The following is a 14,406-nucleotide window of genomic DNA, read 5'->3' as shown; positions in this document are numbered from 1 at the left end:
CGAAACGTCAGGCGAATGATCCTACTCCAGGGTCAAACAACGAACGGATATATATATATATATATATATATATATATATATATATATATATATATATATATATATATATATATATATATATATATATATATATATATATATATATATATATATATATATATATATATATATATATATATATATATATATATATATATATATATATATATATATATATATATATATATATATATATATATATATATGATGACACTATATTCCGGGATATCATCCGTTCGCTCGTTGAACTCCGACTGGAATCCTGCATCCGACTGGAATCCTGCAAATCTTGCATCCGACTGGAATCCTGCAGACGTTTCGCCAAAATCTCACTTGGCATCTTCAATGCTCGCGCTCCGAAAACACTTCGAACACTGGGTATATATATATATATATATATATATATATATATATATATATATATATATATATATATATATATATATATATATATATATATATATATATAACCAAACATTTTTGCAAGTTAACATTTTAATTTAACACTAACAAACAATTATAACAATTATATTCGGATTTCAGAGGCTGATTTTGCGTTCTTATAAAAATTAATCAATTTTCCAGAAACATTACGGGAATGTGGCAACTCAGTCAGTTGACTGTGACGCGTGCGCAAAAGTTCCACACCTTCTGAATGAAAATATCATAGCCATCTGCGGCGCATCACGTTTTACCGTACTATGGCCATTATTATCATATAGCTATATGGGTGCAACTATTCTAATGTGAAAGTCTTAAGATCCTTTTTTTTAACTTAGGATGCTATCTTCCCCTACCGTCTCGTCTCGCAGATGCCGTGCGAGTGAAAAAAAAAATCATAGGAACAGGTCGCGTTAGTTGTGCCTCGCATCTAAATCGTATATCCGCAAAATTCCAGGTCCGTATTCGGCGGAACCGTCGGACCGAACCCAATGAAACCGGCGAACCCTACCGATCCGCAGTACTACGAGGGAATCAAGGTGCGAGCACAACCCCTCCACATAAATGTCCCGTCCTCCCTGTCGACAACAGCGCAGCAATGCACTCCCCCCGTTACGCCCATAAAACCCGCGGCCGCTCGCCGAAAGGTGGCGCCCGTGATTAAGCACGTGCCGCCGCCGCCGACGCCGTCGTCGTCTGTTCCCGCGACGTCCGTGACCGCCGCGACCGTCGAGACGGCGGCGGCGGCGACGGCGATGGCGCCGCCCGAACAGCGGGACGCGGCCGCACCCCTATCCCCCACCTCGCCGATACTAAAGGCCCAATTGAGTGCGCCCCCGAAACAACGGGAAGGGGGAGGCCTCAACCAGGCGCCGAAGGGCGACCAGAAAAGTCAGGTAATATACATTCAGTTGGAACGTACCGAAATCCCTCCCTCTCTCTCTTTTTCTCTCGCATTCTCTCTATCTCTCTGTGTATCTCGCATTTCGCGTACGTGGTTCTTCTGTCGCTTGTTTCGTTCTTGTATTTTTGGGGGTGGAGGGTTAATTTCGATATCGTTCTACTATACGGAGCGGGCGAATCGGAAGAAATTTGCGCGAAGAAACAAGGGTCAAGTATTAAGATTAAATAAAACATCACACAAAAAAATCAAGTGGAAAAGAACGAACTGGAAAACGAACGTAATCGGCGGCCTAAATAAATAAAAAAAACCGTCGTAAAAGTTGACTTCACGGTCATTAAAAACTATGCGACACCAGCGGCAAGAGAGAGAAACAATACTGTCACGACTTCAAAGTTGTCGAGATCACAATTTCTTTTTTAATTAATCTGATTTATAAAAAACGCATAGAAAATAATATCGTTACGCATACACAATAAAAATGAAAAATAAAAGCCATTAGAAAAATGATTAGGATTAATCAGAATGGTGCAAAAAAAAATTAAAACTAAGATTTAATTAACAATCACCGGATGGCAAATGTTTTAAAGAAAAATTAATACGTTGAGTGCCGCCATGAGAACGCCAAATCTTGTCATCCAGTGATCATGGCATAATTTTATGTGCACATTACACGAATATTAAAAATAAAAATTATGTTCGGGGGATTTTCAAGACAAGACAAAACAAATTTTTATTTCCATTGAATTTTAAGAAAGTTTAAGATAAATGTCATAAAATGTGTTAAAATTAAATAGATAATTATGGCATAAGCTCGGAGGCGTTGCAATTTAGATATTCATCTATACCGTAAAAGGCATTTTCTGTTAAATTGTTTTTAAGTACACGTTTAAATGGACTACTTTTTTTTGTATTTTTTTAACTTCAGTGGGAAGTTTAACTGGTAGAACTATTGAGCTATTTGCCACCTTAGCCAGCCTGCCTAGGCAACATCAAATTTAAATGGACCCTAAAATCATATTGTCTGGACATGGAGTAATCCGATAATCGAAGCTAAAATATATAGAGACGAGAACGTTAATAAATTTAGTTTAGGAAATAATGTTTTGAGGGGTTTTTATGGTTTCTCGCCCACCGTGCCTCGCAAAATCAGTTTCTATCCGCAACATACGCGGTCGAGAGCTTAATGTCGTGCCTTACTCGGTATAATAATATTTCACCTTTGGCGCAACATATATATCTCGGAACACAAACTCGTCATTTAGGCAAGACGCACAAAGGCACTCATGGCAGCCAACGTGTTATTAGATAAGAATTTGCAATTATTACTACACTGTTGCCGTATAGTAGAATATAGTTCATTTTTTCTCCGCGTCTGGTATCCGCCCCAACGACCGAGTTCTGGAGTAGTGTTTAGAACCTGATCTTTTCGACACCGCCCCGCCCCTCCTGTCCTGCCGCCCCATCCTCCTATTCCCCTTCACGTAACGGTAAGCTGGTGACGGAGTTGTTTTTTTTTTGTTCCTGGAGTATGTGTGTGTGTTTCGCTATGGCGTTTCTAACAGCGTGTTTGAGCTAATGCTGGGGAGTGGGTGCATTTTTTTTTAATTTTTGGGATAATCGAAATTTGCTTAATAATTGAGAAAAAAATCCGCCATCTATATGCGGGATGGTGCCAGTTTTAAGGGGTGTTGGCGAAGGTTGCATTAAAAAAACAAAACAAAAATTCACCAAAATGCTATTTTATTTTTTAAATTTTTTCAAACTGCTTTTTTTACCCAAATTATAAGCAAAATTTCTGCTTCATTTAATAAAAAGCATAATTTCCTTAATTTTGTTTTTTTTTTCCGAAATCATGAATCCAACAAAACGTTTGCATTTTAACGATTTTTGTTATATCTATTATGTTTATTTTTTACTAAGTTATAAGCTAAGCTAACGTCTATTTAACTTATTGAAAACATAATTTTCTGATTTTTTAATATCTACGATTTTTTCCCTTAGATATAAACAAAAGAAAACTTTTATTTTTTGTTACTAAATATTTAATGAATATTTCGTTTATATTTGAGTTTTTTTTACAAAATTATAATTAAATCAAAACTTTACTGTTAGATTTCATTCATTCATTCAAGTTTTTTAAAAATGCAACAGATTTATTTATAAAATTTTGGATATATGACTTGTAAATCTGCCAAAACCGTGTGTATTTTATATGTTGATAACTTGTGAAAGCTGACAAACAATTTCTTGAGTAGTAAACGAACCTGGCCATTAAGAAAAAAAAACTCTACGGCGACCCTCGCCAAACTCTGTCAAACTTCTCAGCGCCGCGCAAATATTCCATCTCCCGGTCTGAATGATTTTGTTTTTGGATGGGAAAAGGCGCTGACACATCCCCATCTGAGCCAGGCCCTGCTGGGGGCAACTACGCCGTCGACCGGCGCGACATCAGTGACCACTCTGACGTCGGCGGCGGTGCCGGCATCAGTGATGCCATCGGGTAAGCAGCAACCGGATGCGACGATCAAGCAGGAACTGGGAGCGGTGCCGGGAGGCACGAGCAGTACGTCCCTGATTAAGAGTCTGTTGGCCACAAAGGTAAACGATGCATGCGTGTCGGCGGGCATGAAGACTGCCGCCACAGACTGTCAAAATGTAGCTCAGGTAACACACTAATACTCTAATGATTGCTTTTATGTGTCAATTGTTTTTTATTTTCCGATTTGTGGGACGGGGCGGTACTTTTATTGCGAAAAGATCGTCATCGATACTTATCACCTAGAGAGAGGCATGTCTTTTTTTTATTGGCAAGTTCTTAGAATTCAAAATTTTTATCGTGACGTCACTTGTTAGTCTCCGAATCGTTCGCTTCCAAGTGATGTTGGTGTCAATATTTGAAATTCGTGTTTCTTAAATGGCAGTTTCAGTGTTTTTGAAATATTTTGCGTTGTTCTATTTGTATTATGTATAACCTATGCAAGGAGCTCATTATATTATGTAAAGTATCCGTTGATAAAACAAATTTGGCATTAAATACAACAGAGCATGGCGCAAATTCAAATATTTACCGCAAAAGTATAATATGCGGTAAAATAAGTGGAATAGCAAAAAAAAAACTAATTCTTCGATAAAAATGAGCCCCCTCCCCCCATGTCGGTCCTTTTTTTTTCTTACCGTTCTTCAATTTTTATTAAATCGTAACGTTTTGTGCACGATATAGTTGCGTTCCACTACTACCAGTATTTTTGCGCAGAAAACTAACCCACGGTTGTTCTAAACATTTTTTTTTCGAATAACGCAAAAATTACCTGGAACCGCTCCCGGAGGCGGACCGCGGCTCGTGCAACCTTCGAGCTGGCGTAACCAATCGTATTCTGTTGAAGACAAATTTAATGCATCCCCTTTCCAACGACACATCTTCACTGTCTTTCAAGTACGCAATAATGGGAAAATTATCCGATAAGGGCATGGGGAGTATCAAATTCGACCAAATAAATTTTTGTCTAAAATGCGGAATCACCCCCTCTTCATTCATCAGAAGTTTTTTTACTTTTTATAAAACTTCTCGACTCCTCCAGCGTCGGTTTTTGTTGAGTACAACTAGCTAACGTTTCATCTATCATTCTGTTGTCAGGAATTCCTAGTGGATTTTCTTGGACATTTAAACTCTATACACCCTAACATACGTTTTACCATTGAAATAGAAACTAATAACAACCTCCAATTCTTACATATTCTTATCAATAGAAAATCAAACCTAACATCATTGTGTTTACAGAAAACCTACGCACACAGACCTTAATGCATGCACATCACCATCCGGCCTAAAAATCATCGGTTATCAGCTCTTGTTTACAGAGTCGTAAAACTATCTTAGTCTGAGTCATTCAACCCAGAATTAAAACACCTTACCTCTGCTCTTCTCTCTAAAACCTTCCTTCCACATTAGCGATTTAAGACAATGAGTCGGAAAAATAATTTCCAAATTGAAGATGTTAAGCGTTCCATCACAAAATAAATTTCACCACAACCTTCCAATAGCACTGAAACCAAAAGAAATCCCACACTTGCCACTGTGGTCCTTCTTTTTATTCAAAACATCCCTGACCACATATCAAAAGTTCTAAAGGAATATAACGTCAAACCAGATTTACCACTTGTCCAAAAATCCCTCAACATCTTCAGTTCGTCAAAGAAAAAATTAAAATTCCATTTGAGATGCCAGTAGTTTACAACATTCCATGCTTATGCGGAAAAGAATATATTTGAGAGACCGTACGAAAAATATCAGCTATACTCAAAGAACATGAAGGAGCCTTAAGACTAACTTATCAGCATTTGTCGAACACAATAACGAAACCGGACATAAAATTATATTCGATAAAACTCAAATTCTTGCATATAATAAATTCTAATATATCTATCTATCTAAATCTATAAGGAACCTAACAATCTTAATGGCGACTCTGGTCTCTACCTGTATCCAATATGGGAATCAGTCACTCGAGACGGTGTTTATGCCCCTTATTTAGCTCCGCCCCCCTCAAATAATATAAAAGCAGATACAGAGTAAAATGCGAACCAGGTTCAGTCAAGCTTTGAAGAAGCCAACAGAATGATTGGCAAAACGTTAGCTAGTTGGACTCAACAAAAACCGACGCAGGAGGAATCCAGAAGTTTTATAAAAAGGTATCACAGTAGCCTGTGGAAGTTTCTTTGAAAAATCAGAAGTTTTCTGAATAGTTTGAAACTACTCAATGCTGGAATTTAGCAGTCTTTTTAGCAATTAGACTTGCGAATTTATAAATATTTTCTGCTAAAATTGTGAAAGAGGAAGTGAATTGTTTTCCTTTTTGAAAATAGTGCATCGGAGATTTTGTTAAAAGAGAGACGTGCTCAAAGAAAAAGTGGGTAACATGGATCAGTCCCTTTCTGAAGCATTTTGGAGTGTGTGTCAGTGGGCGTGGAAGTGGACTTGGACAAAATCATTATATAAACAAAAATTACGGTTAATAAATGCGATCCTAGGTAGCTATCGCGGCGCACCTAATTGTCTTACATTTGCGCTCCTGATCCAGTTTTCTCAACTACTGGGCTGCCCTCTTGTCATTTGTCCCTGAGAGTCACTTATTAAATTATGTGATTTGATTTCAATAACACCTTGTATAAATAAGTACATTGCAACCATCCCATCCCAACTTAGTTTCGAGCTTCCGTATTTCTTAAATTCTGCAATATACCTCCCTACCCAGATATAAGTATATACTACTCGTTTGGTTTCCCTCGAAGCAACGGCAGCGGTTCGTGCGCGTTTTCTTGTTTCGTAAATTACTCCCTCGCGCGCGCTCTTGAGATAATATGTCGCGCGACGCACGCAGGTGGCGGCACGTCAACAGAGGCTGCTAGCGCAGCAGGGCGGCGGCCAGCCCGACAAACAGCCCCAAGTAAAAACGGAGACGGCGAAGATGCAGCGACTGAATGGCGTGCGGCAATTGTTTCCCGACCACGAGATCGGCGACCCGTCCGTCTCTTCTACCACCCAATTCGTCAGCACGATAAAAGGCAAGAAGGAACCGCCGCAACCGCCACCTCCTCCCTTAGCCCCGCTAACCAATAGCGTCAAAACGACGTCAACTGCGCCGTACGTCAGCGAGGACAGCGACAACTCGTTATCGGCCGCCCCGCCTCTTGGCACCGTCGGTTTGGGTGGCGTGTCCTCGACCGAAGATAACGATAACTCGCTGACCGGTTTCGACTGTCTCCTGAACGGTAGTTATTTATCTGTTTATTGAACATTTAAGAACGTTTCCCGTGATATGTCGTGTTGTAGGTATACCGAATGCCGCGGCCGTCGCGACGCCCGACGTCGACGACCTCGAGACCAATCCCAAGGAGTTGTCTACCGCGACGACCGAAATCTGCATAGACAAACCGCTCCGGCTTGCCGACTTGCTTGAGAAGAAATTCGAAAAGGCCCCCATCTTGAACGGCACCTTCGGCAAAGATCAAAAACTCGTCGACGGCCTTGACCTGGTTGAGAACCATATCGAAAAGGCGCTGAGTGGTGAGCAACCCGCCCCCGCCATCGTCGAACCTTCCTCCAAACCCAACCTCAAACGGCCCGCCACCGATCAAGGTTTGGATCCCGACGTAAAAAAACCTCACCTGGCGTCGAACAACGTGAACGGTTCCGGACGGGACTCGCCCGATCCAGACTCGGCAATGTCCGGATCGAACGGCGAGGACGGCCCCAGCACGGTGTCTACGGCCGCGGCCAAATTGTTTGCCGATATCGCAGCCGATATTCTCGAGGACGAAGACGAAGAACAGCTGATGCAAGAGGCGCAGACTCAGCCGCCCCCTCAGGCTTCCGCGCAGCCAGTGATCGACGCGACCGCTCCCGCGTCCATACAACAGATCATCGTCGATAACAACCAAGTGCTGCTGTCACAGTCTCGGCAGATAATCGTGTCGCAGTCCCAAATGCAGGGTACCAATCAGAACATCGTTTTTACCGGGGGTAAGTGAAGATGTAGGCATGGTCTACTCGGGACGGTTTCGAATCAAGCGTCTCTCGCGCAGGCACCCAACTAAAGACGCAGACGGGCCAGACGGTCATCGTGCAGAATGCCGGCGTGCAGCAGCGTCCGTCCGTACTCATCCAGCAGAGCAATACCGGGCAGCTGCTGTTGTCGCAAGGCCTGCAGGGTCAGGTTCAGTTACTGACCAGTTCGCAGACGGGCCAGTATGTGCTGCAAGCGGGCGGATCGCAAGGTATGAGATCGCCGTCCGCCACGATTGCTCGGACTACCATTATTAAATAGAGATTTTTGGCAAAATGTAACTTTGGAAGTCCTACAATTAGGACCCTCGACCAGTTCAGTCCTCTAATACAGACGAAACTATCTCCAGAGTCATTTATTGAAATGAATCTTGCGAAATGAGTATTTGCTGCCTGGGTCACTATTGTAGAATTTCAAGGAACAGAAATATTGTGGGCGTGTTTCTATTTCTATTTTCCATTAACAGGGAAATTTTTACTCCCTAGAGGAGAAACCTATTCTGTTTGCCATGATTGTTAGATATAAAGCAAGAACCTACTGTCTTGTGTGATTATTCACTCTAATTTTATTACTAAATTTATATCCACCCAAAAATCGCTATATTAATAGAGAACCTTAAACTAGTTCCATACTAACATGATATTATCCTGATATATTATGATATTGGCTTGGAGGAGATTGGGATTTTTGAGGCTCATCTGTTTTATTCAGCGCTACCTTCCTTGCACTCGTTTTGTTGATAGTCAATATTAGGTATCTTGAAGCACCTAGGTATTTAAGGGGCACTAGTTATGGGACCATTCTTTCTGTTGTAATTTTATTATTATTTGAACCGCATGAATGGGGTTTTCATGTTTGTTGGTGAATTATTTTTAAAACTATGAAAACTTAGCCAAAATATTTTTTGAAAAACGTCAATTTCATTGAAATCAGGAAGTTCCGCAAACATTATAAATTATGAAATAAGAATAATTGTTGCCATGACAAGACTAGTGAGCTTCATTGGTCATTTTACTGTCAAAATCATATTATGGAAATAATATATGGTCGGTTTTCAGAGGAAATCTTTTTTTTGCCATATCGGTTGGCGATTTTTAGGCATTATTATTTTAAAAGGCTTTTTACCGGCTCCCGCAGGTTACGTGGTGGCGCAGCCGCAAACCGCGGTCGTCCATGGTCAGCCACAGACCGTGCTCGTAGCGCAGACGCCGCAGCAGCAGGGCACCGCCGCAAAAACGATAATCATCCTGCAGCAGCAGACGGCAGGAGCCGCGGCCGCCTCCGCCGCTACGCACCATCAGAAAGTCGTTGTCACGCCCCAGGGTCAGCAGGTGGTCGTCACACAAGTTCCTAGGCCTATCGCGCAGTCGCCAACGGTGTCGAATAGTAGCGGCGGCGCGTCAAGTCCCACAAAGCTCATCAAGTCGACGGCGTCGACGATGGTGTCGTCGGCGATAACGACAACGACAACAACGGCGACGACGAACGGCGTGAAGGAGACGAAAGCGCCGGAAGAGGTCAGAACGAGACCGAGGGTGGCGCGCGATTTGACCACACCATTCGTGTGCGAGTGGGGCGAGTGTGATATGTAAGTTATAGGCGTTACTTTTTTTCTTGTAATGACTTGTCCAAAATATTGATGGAGTTTGGAACCGACCTTAGCCACTCCCATGTTCTCAGATTATACAGGCTGACCTTTATTATGGGATCATATCTTTCTTAGAATGTCTAAAAAATAGCAACAAACGTAAAAAAAAAGTCGTTTGGATTCGCTTATGCTTTTACAATGTTATAACTAAGTTAATTATACAAGTGACAACTTTCTTTTTTTAAATGGAACATCCTGTGTATTAAGGCTTTTTAGAATTTCTCAAAACCTTCTATATATATTTGATATTAAATAACCGTTTCTGACATATTTTGAATTTTATGTCAAAAATGAGGTTTGCAGGTTTCTGAAAGCCTTTGTTATATATTTGAGGTTCATTTCCTCAGTGGTTAGACACTCAACAAATTTAGAAACTTTTGTAAAATCATAAACTTATTCTATATATATTCTTCACAGATTTTGATATAATAATCGGATTGCCCCGTACACAAAGTCTTTAAGTTGGGAAAAAACCTAAATTGAATTTCATGTCGCATGGTTTATTGCTTAAAAAATAGTTTGTTTGATATCATTCGTTATTGAGTGCCTTTTTAAGTTCGTTGAAGACTTCAACATTAAAGTAAAAACTTCCTGGTCTCAAATCGAAACACAAGTTGATGGACGTCACTCAAGCAGCATTAAATAACAATTATCCTAATAATAGTTTTTGAATTACGGTGTCGGTGATTCTTAAACCTACCTAACAAATTTTAGGAGAAGCCAGCAATATATATCCTTAAACTTACCGCCATACTAACTTTCTTGCAAGGAACGCAATTGATGGAGACTTGGCCTTTTACAATATTTAATTGACCATTAAATTCAGAGGGAGTGCTTTTAATTTGTTGGTATGGAGGTACAAGTGTAACCTTTTTCGTCTTTGGGTGGGCAAATCTAACGGTTTCGTTTCTCAAAATTTATGGCACTTAGTTGAAAGCCACTGAATCAGGTCGGTATTCTATTCAGTTAAATTGAATTGTGGTAATTCAAACTTACCGCTTAGGTATTTTCTTATACCCTTTTTCGATCATTTTGATTGCAGTGAAACCAAATTTAAGTCGGCGAACGAGGTGTATATGCACGCGTGCAAGCATCACTGCCCGGAGGGCAACGAGGAGGTGCTCTGCGAGTGGGACCGATGCGACAACATGAGGCGGAAACGGTTCTCGCTGATGACGCACCTGCAAGACAAACACTGCAACCCGGAGGTATAGCCACGGCAATAGAGGATGCAGTGACACGCCCTTCAATGTTGTTGAATTTCAGGCGATGAAACAGAGTCTCGTGAGAAGAAAGCAGGTGGCGCAGGGCTTGAAGGTGGAGCCGCCGCCGCAGACGCCCGGCGCCCATCCCGTTTACGCCCCGGATGCCGCCCTGCACGCAATCAAGCGGCACGCGTTGGAGTTTGTCAATCCGAAAGAGTTGCAGGTACGTCTTACCGCGATCGCGGGTTGTGGGGGGGATAATTCCGACTTTCGCCCGATCTCCACGAAATATTTAGTGATTTTTTTTTGGATTTTTTTTTATTGTTGGTTTGGGATCGCGCGCAGTCTTTTTTTTTTCGTCGATGTTTCATGCGTTTGTTTTTATTTTCTATTCTGTGCACGCAGCTAAAATCTCCAAAGCAGGGCTCGAACGCGAATCCATCTTTAAAAGCCCTGCCGTCGCCCGCAGTCGACCAGGTGAGCGATAGACGAGAAAGAGAGCGCGAGTGAGAGTGAATGAAAGAGAGGCGCCACGTTGTTTGACTCATTAATCTGGCATTTTCGATGTTGTGGTCGTTTTGTTTGGATTTATTTGTGTATATTTTTTTCTACGGTCGCGGTGTCGTCTCTGTGCGCAACATTGTGGTTCAATTTGCGCGCGCGCGACTCGGGCCAATCCGCCCAGAAGATTGCGGAGACGGCGAAACGAGCGTGCGATAAAATGGCTGGAAAATGCCCTGTTTTCATTTACGACGTCTTTGAATGATGGGTTTCTTTTTTAATTAACACCAAATTTTTAATCGAAATCAATGGGCACGGGTATTATTGGTATGATTAATCCGAATGATTTTTTAAATTGCCAAACCTTTGTGTCCTCTTTAAGTGTAAGAAATGGGTTCTATTCCCTCAACCATATTTTCGCGAATGCTGATTTATTATCCTTGAAAATTAAAAAGAACACATCAATTCTTTTTCGTTTCATGGCTGACGTTTGAATTGTCGCAATTTAGTATTTGCAGAAGTTTTTGCAAAACGACCTATTAAAATAATTTTGAGTATTGGATTTTATTTGTGGACAAAATTATTGTTCATGTGAAAATGGTTAAAAATTAACTTCTTGGTCACACCACTCCCACTTTGCACACATACGTGCAGAGTAGGAGTGCGGAGTGCAGAATAGGTCGGCGTAACTTCCGTGAATCAAACATTTGTGTCTTTATCGTTCGTAAACGCGGACGAACAGTCCCGTCCGACTGTATAACCGAATAGGATGAATTTTGCTTGCAGGACGACAACGAGGGTCCGGTCACCAAAAGCATCCGATTAACGGCATCGTTAATCCTTCGAAATCTGGTCATTTATAGTAGTAATTGTAAGAGGTGGGTTGGTGTTACGTAGCGACCAGGTCACGTCCAAATGGGACCCGACAAACACGATAATATCGGCCACGGATAATATCCTCTCCACATTCGATCGCGAAAAGGTTAAGTGAGACGGGAGGGGGGGATCTGCCGTTGTTAACGTTCTCTAGTGGTCTCCTTTGGATATACCTGTTCTTGTTTCCTAGCAGAGAGGGGTGAAAGGAATGAGGTTTTTCGCTAAATCTAAATTAGGTGTACATGTTCTGATTGAGCCTTAATGTTTTTAAACAGCCTGCATTTTTTTTATATAGTCGTATTTAATACTACGGTAATGATTTTTGAAATTTTAGCAGAACTAGAGGTACAATTTGTTTTTTGCACAGAATAAGTATCACATGATGTCACTTCAATCCCACAATGTATGAATTATGCCAAATATATGTTGATTATGTCTTTTGTATTGCAATATGCGTTCTTATACTTTCGTCAAAAGTCTTTAAAGAGACTGGGATTGATTGCAGTCAAATATTAGCGGCATAAGCCAAATATTATGTATATATAAACTTGTGTTTACAACCAGCCTTGCCAGGAATTGGAACTACTAAAAAAGTAAGAACGGTGCATCCCATTCCTTTTGCTCTCAACATTTTCTAGTTACGAAAACAAAGAGTCGTGCGGGCTGACGGGGACGCTGCGCTTTTGTTTTCCTCAGGTACTTAAGGTCGTACGAGTCCCACCTGGCGAACATCGCCCTCAGCAACGTGGAGTCGTCGCGAACCGTGGCACAAATTTTGTACGACATAAACGAAGGCACGACACACAGGTGACCTGCTCGCCGACAGGCTAGTGGTAGGGCATCGTCGCCCGGTGTGGGAGGGCGAGGCGGTGCGACGAGTGCGACCGGGGACTGACGCGTGTACTGAAACAAAAAACAAAACTGTGTAACTGTGTAAATTATTTAAAACAAAAAAAGATGAAGAATGTACAAAAACGTTTAGGGTAGTAGGCGTGAAAAGCCTATTGTTATTTTTATATAATTTAATTGTAAAAAAAAATAATGATGAAACAAAAAGTAAGAGCTTCTCTGGACACCGATGCGGAGGTTTGTTTTTTTCGTTTTTTTTGTCGCGAATAACGCGTAAACCCTTAATTAGGGGCGGGAAAAAATCGAACCATCATATTTACGCGCGTCCGAGATTAAGACGGAGCGGAAGAAGCGACGAGGGTGATCGAAATCCAAGGAGAAGAAAAAGTAAATGGTCACCTTTTTTTCTCGCAAATTATTTAAGAAACGGTTAGAATCGAGCAAGCCAGTGTGGTACTTTATTTATCTTCGGTAAAGCGCTCTCGTCAGGACCCCCAAGAATATCATTTTTGGGTGGCCATACCTTTCGCCCCGCCCACCATATCACGAGGCGCGCGCAACTGCCCATATACAGGGTGCTTCAAAATTGGTGGATTAAACTCGCCCTATTCATAGGTCAAAACTAAGAAACAAAATTTTCTTTACGGACTATGGGTCCTGTAGTCCTGCTGTCAACGGGTTATCAATTTTCAATTAACTGAAAACAAAACAATCTGAACCCGTAGTCGACAAACCAAATTTGGCGAGGTGAGTTGAATGTACCAAATTCGGATCACACCTTCTACAACAATGTATTCTTGTGCAATTTACTTTCGAAGTCGGCCTCTCGTTTTAAGTTCTTTTTCTTATGTAAATACTTTGCGTAATTTTTATCGGATTAAACGTCGTCGGCGCGACACGCGCGCCCTCGCGATTTTTTACGTTGTTTATGTGATAGACGGCACACTTTGTTTCTTTTTTTTTTTTTCATTTTATCAGTATTATATCCCGTGGGCGTGTAAACGCTTCAAAGTTTCGTCGACGCCGACGAGGTACGGAATCTCTAGTTGACTGATTTTGATCCATACGTCGCGTCGTATGCATGTGACGGGCTGCACACACAACCTCTTTACATGTGCTTAGCATATCCATCTCTTTACATAACCTTTAAACAACTTGTAAAATGTTACGGTAACTATGAAACAAAATAAAGTGCATTTAATGTGCCTCTGTATTTCTTTGTTTTCGCTATATCCAACCACCACGTACCTCGATCGAACGGTGAATGATGTGGGCGCGAGTGATTTACCGCAAACTCAAGGACGGTTACTTCCCGGGGATTTGTGACACATTACGTCCATCAACCGAAGATCAAATATAATTCCAAGCGAAACTCGATGC

At 41.4% G+C, this 14,406-nt stretch overlaps 1 protein-coding gene across 6 annotated transcripts in view; it reads left to right on the top strand.

Moving 5' to 3' along the window:
• LOC132704315 (AT-rich interactive domain-containing protein 2) overlaps nucleotides 1-14,231 on the top strand; it is a 42,156-nt gene extending 27,925 nt beyond the window's left edge. For 2 of the 6 annotated variants that reach the window (XM_060674232.1, XM_060674237.1), the window contains 11 exons: nucleotides 938-1,376; nucleotides 3,767-4,048; nucleotides 6,763-7,153; nucleotides 7,215-7,904; nucleotides 7,967-8,158; nucleotides 9,085-9,535; nucleotides 10,638-10,803; nucleotides 10,862-11,023; nucleotides 11,206-11,277; nucleotides 12,088-12,179; nucleotides 12,874-14,231. In XM_060674232.1, the coding sequence (XP_060530215.1) occupies nucleotides 938-1,376; nucleotides 3,767-4,048; nucleotides 6,763-7,153; nucleotides 7,215-7,904; nucleotides 7,967-8,158; nucleotides 9,085-9,535; nucleotides 10,638-10,803; nucleotides 10,862-11,023; nucleotides 11,206-11,277; nucleotides 12,088-12,179; nucleotides 12,874-12,988 (3,052 nt within the window). In that variant the 3' untranslated portion in view covers nucleotides 12,989-14,231. The remainder of the gene's footprint in view (nucleotides 1-937; nucleotides 1,377-3,766; nucleotides 4,049-6,762; nucleotides 7,154-7,214; nucleotides 7,905-7,966; nucleotides 8,159-9,084; nucleotides 9,536-10,637; nucleotides 10,804-10,861; nucleotides 11,024-11,205; nucleotides 11,278-12,087; nucleotides 12,180-12,873) is intronic. The other 4 variants (XM_060674238.1, XM_060674233.1, XM_060674236.1 and 1 more) reach the window with 4 other exon arrangements.
• The last annotated feature ends 175 nt before the right edge of the window (nucleotides 14,232-14,406 follow it).

This window comes from Cylas formicarius, unplaced genomic scaffold (genome assembly GCF_029955315.1).
Source record: "Cylas formicarius isolate icCylForm1 unplaced genomic scaffold, icCylForm1.1 PGA_scaffold_7__23_contigs__length_41026272, whole genome shotgun sequence".
Lineage (NCBI taxonomy): Eukaryota > Metazoa > Arthropoda > Insecta > Coleoptera > Brentidae > Cylas > Cylas formicarius.
Note: the sequence above shows the minus strand (reverse complement) of the source record. Positions and strands in the feature narration are given on the sequence as shown.